Source organism: Oxyura jamaicensis, chromosome 7, assembly GCF_011077185.1.
Source record: "Oxyura jamaicensis isolate SHBP4307 breed ruddy duck chromosome 7, BPBGC_Ojam_1.0, whole genome shotgun sequence".
Classification (NCBI taxonomy): domain Eukaryota; kingdom Metazoa; phylum Chordata; class Aves; order Anseriformes; family Anatidae; genus Oxyura; species Oxyura jamaicensis.
The window spans coordinates 7,027,444-7,038,097 of NC_048899.1; the positions used below are offsets into that span (position 1 = coordinate 7,027,444).

At 44.0% G+C, this 10,654-nt stretch overlaps 1 protein-coding gene across 11 annotated transcripts in view; it reads left to right on the forward strand.

The window, feature by feature from the left end:
- CPS1 (carbamoyl-phosphate synthase 1) overlaps window positions 1-2,274 on the forward strand; it is a 113,463-nt gene extending 111,189 nt beyond the window's left edge. For all 11 annotated transcript variants that reach the window (XM_035331112.1, XM_035331113.1, XM_035331118.1 and 8 more), the window contains one exon: window positions 341-2,274. In XM_035331112.1, coding sequence (XP_035187003.1) covers window positions 341-439 — 99 coding nt within the window. In that variant the 3' untranslated portion in view covers window positions 440-2,274. The remainder of the gene's footprint in view (window positions 1-340) is intronic.
- Window positions 2,275-10,654: the final 8,380 nt, after the last annotated feature.

The window sequence follows — 10,654 nt, forward strand, 5'->3', positions numbered from 1 at the left end:
GAGCACTTTTGATTGCAGAGTTTGAATTTGAGAAGAACAGCACTGTGTTCTCTTAAAGGCTTGGGTGGTAGGGGGAACAACAGCTTTCACGGGACAGAACTGTCTTGCCAAAGCAGCCCAGCAGCTCTGCATCCTTCCAGATGGGCAGGAGGGCTCCAGTGTGCTGAAGCCACCAGCTATGTGAAGCCACCTTGAAATTGGTATTGATATGGGTGGACATAGAGGTATGGACCTGCACAGGGCAGTTCCAGGGTGACAGTGTAGAAGTCTGGAGCCTGCTCTCTTAGCCTTCTGCAGAAGGCTTTGCAATGCTCAGTCCTCTTCTGCTTTGTATTGACAGGTGACAAAGGTTTTTGCTGAAGCTGTCAAATACTCTGGGAAATTGGACTCCAAGAGTCTCTTCCACTACAGACAGTTTGACAATGGAGATGCTGCATAGAAGAGCTATGTCCAGCCTGCTGTCTTACTGCTTCTGGCACCATGGGAGAGGGGATCTCAGATCATCCACCTAACGGTGCATTTTATAGCATCTGCACTGTTTGTCTTTCCAGCTTACACAAACTAATTCCCAGTGAATACTTCTGATTGTTCATTGGAAACCCATCCTCTCCTCAGCCTCTCCACCATCTTGCCTCCATTTCCACTTAGGAACAAATATTACTTACTAGAGGGGTAGATCTGGACACCAGCATAGCAGAGGAGATGGAAGGAGATACAAACGGTCCTATATGGGAGTAGCTCCTTGTTTTGATGACCAAGCCTGTTCCTTAGAAAGACCTTTTTGGGTCCATACTCCCAGCTATTCTCATGCTGAACTGCTACAGCCTGCCCCCAGACTTCCATAGCAGGATGTGTAGCTCCTTTATATAACATATTAGAAATATTCCTGCTCAACTTATACCATGGACACCTGTCATGGTACAGAACTGCTGAGGGTGTTGGGGTGTGATAGAAGCTCTTTAAAGATAAAGGAATGCAAATTCCCCACGATTCCCTGCAGTAGCTAAGGGGCATGATTCGCCTACTTTTGTTTGTTTTATTAACCCTGGCTAAGCATCTTCTGCAGCCTGCAGATCTGATGAGAGACAGAGGCTACGTGTGCATACTGGAATTTCTTCCACATTTTGCTCAGTCCTTCAGGCTTTTATTAATACTATTTGAAAAATTCTGGCTCATCATTCTGAATTCAAGCTGCCATCACTGTATTGTAAAAACTCTCAGCTTTGTGTCTGGCTTCAAAAGTAGGGAACTCCCCGAAGACATCTTTGTACTGTGATTGTGGGCATTAAAATTGAATCTTCTCAGAATGAGGTGAAAGTGTTGCAGTGCTTTAATCCTTCCAGCTAAGCGACCCCTTCACTTTCACTCCAGCCTTCTCTGCTGCTTTTTCAGCTCTAGCAATGGCTGCAGATGCTGCCCCCAGAGCAGACTCCCGCTGTGCCATGTGTTGCACATTATCATGTACTGGTAGCACAACAGAAGGCTTTAGCAGCTCCATGGCCAACAGTGCTTCATCCTATATATGTATGCAGCAGACACTGTACCTGCCCCTCAGTGTTTACCAGCTAGGGACCACACGTTTGTCTTTTTTCCCCCATGTTGCAGTATGTGCACAGTATACCCTGGAGCTGGAAGATTCAAAGTTGGACTAATGCTAAAACATTTCAGGAAGGTTATTAAATCAGATGAGAGCTGTTATTGAAAGGTGCAAAGGAAGGGACAGAGGCTGTGATGACTTTGGGTACCCTGGGGATCTCCGAACAATTGATGCTGAGTGCCAGGACCAAGTTTAGAGCTAGGTGTAGACTTTATTTCTGATCTGGTTGATGTTCCAAGTGCTCTTATTGGGGGCTTGTCATCAGGACTAACTTCTGCGTTGAACACAATCCTGCCTGCTGTGCACAGGGAGAGCTTTTGCACTTTTAGAGTAGAAATGTTATTAAACAAACAAACAAAAACAAAATCAAAAACCAAAACCACCAATCCAGAAGAGGCCAGAGCCATCAACTGTTCACCCATTCAGCTGTGAAAGGAATGACTAATGGTGCTTAATGAAGCAGTACTCTCTAAATGCATCCTGCACTTTTTTTTTTTCCAGTGGCAAAAATCCCATTAACAACTGGTGTCATCACACATCTTCCCAGCCTGCCTTTACCTCTAGTACTGAACAAAGCGACATCTTCAAATGTCTGTATTTTCTTGTTCTTCTTTTTCTATTTTGTAACTTTCCTCATGAGCTGAAAATGAAATAAATGCCCTGGATTTTCACAGCCACTCATTCTTGATATCCTCATTTTTTAATAATAATAAAGAAAAAAGTTTGTTGTTTTTTAAGCACTGATGACAAAGCTCTACGTGTACATCTATCTATACAGTCCTGTTATTTATTGCAGCAGCTGCAGGTACTTAAACCACAGCTTCTTTGGTGTCCACAGACTCTCATAAAATTAGAGTGGAATTTAGTAGAGAAACACACCAGGGCTGAATATATGCTGAGTACTCTGTAATTTTGCATTAGGCTTAACATTTTACTGTTGGTGCTAAACACCAGTCCCTTCCCTGCTCCTCCAAAGCAGGTGTCACTAATACGCTCCCCACTTAAGCAGACCCATACATCATCCTGAGCTGTGCTTTCCTACATCTCCTTTTGGTGCCTCTTTTCCTTCCCCTGCTGAAGAAAAAAGTTCTTGTTTCCCCCAGCTGATGTAAGATAAACTGTACCTCGTACAAAGGTCAGGAGGAGCCAGGAAGTCATCCCCAAGCTTACCTCGTGCCAACGCTGAATGCTATTTTTTCTCTATGTCCTTTTCTTCTTTGCAGTAACAAAGGGGCCGACGCTATAGGAAAATTTTTAAATACTTACAGTTGTTGGAATCAATGCAGATGTGTAAAAAAAAAGTTACAATTAGTATCTTTTCTACCTTGCTTATCTCTGCTTTCAACAGATTCTGCCTTATAAATGTCTGTCTTATTAATCTTGTGGAGAGTGACAATGACTGATGAAAGAAGATACTGTTCAGAGCAAGAAAAGGCCATTTGCTAATCTATGAGCTGTCAAATCGTTTTATGCTTTTTTAGTGTCTTCAAAAAAGGGTTGATAAAGAGACACATGAAGGTATAAGAGACTGTGAAGCACAACTTCTGAGATCAGCGCAAGAAAAGGTGGCAAGAGTCATGCTGAAATATGAAGGAACCTAATTTTAATAACAGAGATGTGTTTTTCTCAGGAGTCCTGAGTTGTTCCCTGGAGCTGTATCTCTCCAAGGAGGCTAAGTGCTAGGAAGCTCTGGAGGCTTGACTTAGGGAGGTCAGGGTTATCACCCAGTTGTTCACCTCCCTGGATTTACTCCTCTGCAGCTGGCATCATTTAAATCACTTGGAGATTGGAGCAAAGATAGTTTGGCGTATTGAAAGAAAGAACAAAAGAATGTAAGAGAGGGAAGACAACTCAGTGCTATTACTTTCTGCTTTCTTGGCAGAGGTCTTAGAACACAGGGAAAGGAAGGTGTTCGCTTTATGTAAGTGAAACAAGCAGTGGAAAGCTTGAGAAACTTATTTGCTCCATTTGTAACTATCAATATCAGGTTTCTGAAAGTCATAGGAAGTACACAAGTAGGAAAGACTTCATGATCTGAAAAAGCGCGCAGAGCAATGCCTTGTTTGGCTTGCAGGTTTTGCTGGGCTGGATGTTGGGTTAAAAAGCCTGTTTGTGCATGGGTTCTCTGTGCTTGCATCAGAGGCATCTAGCAGTCTGGCTGGGAGCTTACTACCTCTGTGTCTGTATGGTAAAGTGATTCATAAAAGCAGGGAAGGGATTGTTAGCACTACACCAAAACCCACAGCTGCCGCGTGCAGTGTCAGCAACTCGGTGCGTGCCTTCTGCCCATACCCCAGCCAGATGGAAACAACCACGAGCAGGAAGTTGGGCTCATGCAACAGCTGAGGTGAGGTGGTAAAAAGAAAGAGCACCTCTGTATCGTCCTGTTTATAGCATTTATAACACCAAATCATAGTCGGAGCAGCCCTTGACCTTGGGAAGCTTTCAGCAGACATAATTACTGCTGTTGTCTCTGCAAGAACAGGAGGCACTGCAATGCCATATAAAGCATGCGAGTGCTACTGCTGTAGCCATCTGCAGGACGTTGAGATCTGCTGCCAAATATTACCCAAAGCTTCTGGTTTTGTTCCTACTGCATTTTAATATGTAACACTGCATAATGCAATTTATAGGGAATAATCTAGTTACAGTGGAACATTTGTTTCACTCTTACAGTTGAATAGAATTTAAATACGAACCTTTTAATTTGTCCTAATTAAATGGAGAACATGATATTTTGTCATTAGCTAGGTAGGCTAAACTCTACCTTATCCTCATAATTAAAATATATTGAATTCAGCAGAGTGATAACACCAGTTGAGATAAACTCTTTTTATTCAGGGAAGTTTACAAAGATGAAACTGAGAGACATTAGCATTTGTTGCAAATTATGTTCGAGCGTTATGATAATGTACTTTGGGAAAATGACAAATATTTGTTAGGGAGTAAACTAGTGCTTTGGGGTTATCACAATCTTGGATGAATGCTCTGGTTCATCTAAACCAGTATCCAAGAGCAGCAAGTGCCAGCTGTTTTACAGGGAGCTGCAAGGAGTGCTGAGAGTTTGTAGTTCTGGCACAACTCATTTTACCAGGGTAAGTTTCTTGTTATTAAAGGTCAAGGTTTTACTCCTGAAGCATGAAATTTCTTAAACACTCCAGATCTGGTTTCTGTCAGTCTCTACTGAGTTGCTAACACTAGTGCAAAGCCAGCATAATGTGCTGATTTTACGCTGCTTTTAGCCTCTGGTGTAAATGATTGCCCAAGTTATTTATTAAAGAGAATCAGATGCTTTTTTCAGGAAAAAAAAAACATTTGCTCTTCCAGTTCTAGACAATCTTGTTCTTTTTTCTGACTTCCTGAGCATTACTAAATACTGCCGAGCTCTTGTACTCCAAAATCTCTTATAGTAATGAGACCTCATTAGAGCTTAAAATGGCCCTCTGCTATTCACCATCTCTGAGAGAGGCATTGCAGTCCATCCCCTTATGACAGAAGCATCTTAGAGCAACTTTTGGAAAAGTGGGTTATGTTTTGACGAAGCACCATGTGGCATGGGATGAAATGGTTGCTGCCTTTCAGGATTTATTGGAGACAGAATGGTGAAGATGGGAAATAAGATGACATGGCCAAAAGCTGACCTTTGCTGAGGATCAAACCTGAGCCCTTAGTCAAATTTAAAATGTATTGATGTGGCCAGCTGAAAGCAAATACACAGTGTATTCTTACTGCAGGTAGGTCTGAGTTCTTCATGGATCCTAAAATAAGTGTTAAAGTCTTTCGTAGTGCTTCCAGCAGCTAGAAGGGTACCAGTGTTTATCTGTTTTGCAGCTTAGTCTGTTAATCCTGAACTGAATGCCTCAGCAATGCTGTATCATTGACATCTCCTTCTAAGATGCTACATGGACACCCTGCACATAGTGCCTCAGTAACACAGGGACTCTCTCCTGTGCACTGCTGATGGGGACAACAAAATATGGCTGTTAGATCTTGGCAGAGGTAAGCAAAGAAGTTCTGTAAAGGGGAAGAAGAGCAGGTATGTGCCCATGTTGTCATGGACACCTGTAACGTGTAGTACAGTAATTAACTATCTGAACACCATGCAGGCAGACAGAGAAAATACAGACTCCTAAGGGCACGTAGGCACAGGTCCCAGAGGGCATAGATAAAGAGTACTGGGGAGAAGGACTGACGTTTAAGCTACTGGGCAGATTCCAGGTTTGTTAGCTTACATTCATTAGTAAATGCTTTTAAGTCATTTCTGATAGACACCTTAGCATTACAGGTTGTTAGCCTTTGAAAGGTCTGGAAGATGCCTCAAGTGCAAGAGAAGTCTGGCTCTATAGGGATGTGGGAGAAAAAAAGAGTGGAACATCAAAATGAGACATAGCAGAGTTTAACTGATGGTCCTTCTCCATCCTCGTGCAGTTCAGACTGGGTGAGAGGAGATGTGCTGCTAGACTGAAGGGGAAATAGTTTATTTGAAACTTCTCAGTGGCATCAGGTCCAGGGAAAGTGTGAATGTGGGCCACAGCCCTGTCACCCCAGAGCAGGAGCTGCTTGGTTGTGCTGTGTTCCGGACTAGCAGCACTGTTAACTCCCCAACCAGAGCTCTCCTACAGCTCCCAAATGAGTGCATGACGAAAAAACACTTGCAATTTCTGTTCTTACTAGCATGAATGTAGCTGAAATGAAGCTGGAGACATCCAGCTGTTCTGAGATGGGAGGAGAGTACCTCTGAACATATAATAAAGATCTGAAACCTCGGCAGAAAGGAAAATGCCAATTATATGAAAGCATATCCAAGAGCTGAGTTGCTCAAAGATTGTTTTTTCTGTCCTGTGTAAATGTGAGTGCAGTAGGACCATTTCAGGTATTGGTGCAAGCATAGGCATCCTTAACTAAAAGATGATTTTTTTTAATTAACTGCAGGAAAACAGCCTCAACAAATTCTGTTCGCTATCTGCCATCAAGAAAAGCCTATTAACAATAATTGTTGGGTTTTTAGTTTTCAAAGAACCCATAATTAAATTTTATTGTCTCATAAATGATTAGAATTAATTGCTTCCACACGAGCTCTGGTGCTCATTATCTGCTTTAAACTGGGAGTGGCTTTTTGCAGGATTCCTTCATTTACCACAATGCCTTTCCGTTATGTTCCTCACAGAGTAAATCCATTGCTCTACGGAGTTACAAAAAAGTGGCAGGTGTTGATTTATCGTCTTCAACAGACCACAATTAACTGGACAGAGCAGCTTCTCCCAGTGTTTAAATAGAAATATTTTGTTTTACGGAGAAGGTGATGGAGAAATCCGCTGCCACATGGGTTAGACTTTCAAACTCATCCATTAGGACTGAATGCCGAATTTGAAGTCTCTTTTAAGTGATTTTTGTGGTGCTAATCTGTGGATTAATCCTGTGTAGGGGAGAGGAGGTTTGACACATTTGCTCATGAGCTGCAGTGTAGTAGTTGGCTTTAGCTGCTGTTGCACTGATGTCAGACCCCTTTCTCACTAGTTTGCTGGGCTTGACTCTGCCCTTCCAATCCTTAGAGCTGTGCTTTTTATTAAACTTGATTTTGGATGCTGGGTGGGACTCGCAAATCCTCCAGCCCTCCAGCGGCACCAGAGTGTGCCTTGGCAGAGACCAGCCACATCTCACTCTGTCCGTACTCACCCTTTGCCTGTTGGGGTTTACCTAAGCTCCCATTGCCCCTTGATTTGCAGTGTCCAGGGCCATTCTAGCCAGCACAAAGGGATCAGGGTGTAATTCCTGGTCTTCCCCTGTTGCATGGCATTCGTTTCACTGCTTGTGTTCCCATCTGGTAACTATTTATATTGGAAGGTGTCTGGAGAAGGAACTTGCTTTTATCCTACATTAGCTCTCTCAAACACTATCTGGGCAGGCCAGGGTCCCAAGCCTCTCAGCCAAGAGTCTCTAACCCATGTAAGCAGCTTCCAGGAGCCGCAGGCTGAGGGTAGTGCTCACAGCAGCGCTCCTGGGGCTCAGCTGAAGAGCAGGGCTCCTCATCCTCATGCTTCTTCGTGGGTTGCTCTCCAAAGCACACATCCTGCAGCCTTTCCCTCCACGAACGGTGGAACTGTTTTGGCATACATCTCTGATATTAAAGTTCAGCAACAGGGAGCTGTATCAAATCCATTTAAACAGAGAACCCAGGGCTACTCACATGTGGTTCTCCACTGCAGAGAAGACAACTTAAGGATGCCTGAACCATTAGAGGGCACTGCGTAAGGCATCTGGTGAAGGGGGTTGTGTAAGAATGGTATAAAATAGAATATTACCATGTTTAATACAGTGTGACTTCACTCTTAGACTGTATTTTTAGAGGGTTAGAGTGCTTTAGAGGATGAATTTAGAAGGAGATGTTTTCTCTCAATCCAGGATGCTGCTCTTATGGAAAAATGCTACACAATTTTCATACACTTGTCATTATAGGAATTATATGGGCTCTTTGTTACAGACAAGGAAAATACAGCAATGACTTCCTTCCTCTGAATTGTGGTAACTTCTGGAATTGAATAGATTTAATTTTATTATCTGTCCTGTAGAAAGTTATCCCTGTCTATTCAGCTCCAGGACACAGCAGAAGGTACGAGTGATTTGCTCTGTAGAAATGGGAGTATGAGGGGGTAAGTCGTGTAGTCACACAGAATTTATGTGGACAGCTTCCAGTCCAGCTGAATTACTTATGTGAAAATATTAATAAAACTGTTTTCATTATGTGTAAGAGGCAGCGAGGAGTGCCCTCAATTGCTCATTTCAGCCACTGATCTGTCTTCAGGGGCTTGGGTAAGAAGGAGCCTCAGGAAGACCAGGAGGTGATGTTCTGTAGGGAACCTTGCAAGGCTGTATGCAGAACATATATTTACAGCACTTTGTGATTTAGCAGCATCACACAATCACTTTGATCGCTGCAGGAGGGGAAAGAACAATAACCTGGAGCCCCTCCACAAGGAGCTGAGGTCTGCAGAAGTTACCAGGTGTCAGCTGGAGACAACCTGGCCTTTGTTGCAGTGCAGCAGCTGACAGAGTGTGTGTGCATTGCCCATTGAAGTGCCAAGGAAAAGGAGCCAGCTTCATTGACTGATGCCTTTGGGGAACACCCTGGCTGCTGGGACATGGCTCACGCTCAGTGTCCTCAAGGCCACTTACGGCTCAGGGCCAGCTCAGGGTAACTCCAAGCTCACTCCCTGGTGACTGCCCATCCCTTTTCCATGCCCCCACCTTTTTTTTTCCCCCCCAGGTCTGTCGGTTGTGCCACCAACAGCAATTCACTTTTCACTTCCCTACATGGTTGATAGTCGGCTGAATATGAGCCAGCAGTGTGCTCAGGTGGCCAAGAAGGCCAACAGCATCCTAGCCTGTATAAGAAACAGTGTGGCCAGCAGGGCCAGGGAGGTGATCGTCCCCCTGTACTCGGCTCTGGTGAGGCCGCACCTTGAGTACTGTGTTCAGTTTTGGGCCCCTCGCTACAAGAAGGACATGGAGGTGCTTGAGCGAGTCCAGAGAAGGGCTACGAAGCTGGTGAGGGGCCTGGAGAACAAGTCTTACGAGGAGCGGCTGAGGGAGCTGGGCTTGTTCAGCCTGGAGAAAAGGAGGCTCAGGGGTGACCTTATCGCTCTCTACAGGTACCTGAAGGGAGGCTGTAGCGAGGTGGGGGTTGGTCTGTTCTCCCATGTGCCTGGTGACAGGACGAGGGGGAATGGGCTTAAGCTGCGCCAGGGGAGTTTTAGGTTGGATGTTAGGAAGAACTTCTTTACCGAAAGGGTTGTTAGACACTGGAATAGGCTGCCCAGGGAAGTGGTTGAGTCACCATCCCTGGAGGTCTTTAAAAGACGTTTAGATATAGAGCTTAGGGATATGGTTTAGTGGGGACTGTTAGTGTTAGGTCAGAGGTTGGACTTGATGATCTTGAGGTCTCTTCCAACCTAGAAAATTCTGTGATTCTGTGAGACCTTGCTGCAGGCAAGTGAGTGCTAGCATCAGCTGGAAGAGCGACGTGCAGTTCCTAGGGCAGCAGGTACAGCCCGGCAGCTTGGCTGCCAAGAGGGGGCTATCTCTTTGATGACTTCATTACCTTAAGCAGGTCAAACATTTCAATTCGTACCTGGGGTCACAGGGATCTTTATTACCCCAGAGCGAAGCTGTTTTTCTGTTTTGCTGGCTGGATCCCAGGCACCCAGGGCACGTCTCTGTGGTCTTTCCTCTAGGCTGTGGTGCTGGCACGCCACAGCAGGCTCTGATCGGGGGAAAAGGATTCACACAGAAACCTTAACTCCTTCCAATGATTGTCTTTTTTTTTTCCTCCAGTGTCTCTGTTTTTAAAGAAGACAAGAAAACCAGGAAAATATTTAAGTCATCTTTTGAGGATCGTTTTTGTTTACATTTGTCTTAAAAACATAAAGAAGGAAGCTCCTAAAACCAGGCTCTTCACAGCAAAATGGGTAGCAAATAGTGCCACTTTAGTAAATGTTGCCATTCATTTTTCAATAAATTACCAATCTATACTTCTGAATGTGGTAATAAAAAGAGATAAAAGGCCAGAAGAAGGAGGAAAAACTTGGGAGGTTTATGTTTACTGCCAAGCATTTGGTTTTATGTTTATCTCATGGAAAGTAACTCCATATATCATGATAATTGACTTCACCAAGTACCTTTGGGGGGGGATGAAAAAACAAACCTGCTACAAAACAACATCTTGTGTGAGAGGAGACCGTGCATGGTTTTTCCACTAAGTAAAACATTCTCCTTTGAATCAATAGTTTAAGCTTTTTACAATGTTCCTATTTTGTGGTTCATTTGCCCAGTTGGTGGCTGAGAACAAGCAAGGTCATGGCATAAATATAAGCAAAATGTTTATAGTTCCCTTAAACCCCAAACAAATCATCGCTTATCTACCATCACTCCAGACTAATTGATTCCTGAGAACTTTATGAAGCGAAGGCATTTTCCCCCCACTGCTTGCTTCCAGCAATTTGCTTGTTCCCATTTCAGCTGCAGTGATTTGCAGGCAGCTCTTCAGTGCTCCCGACCAGG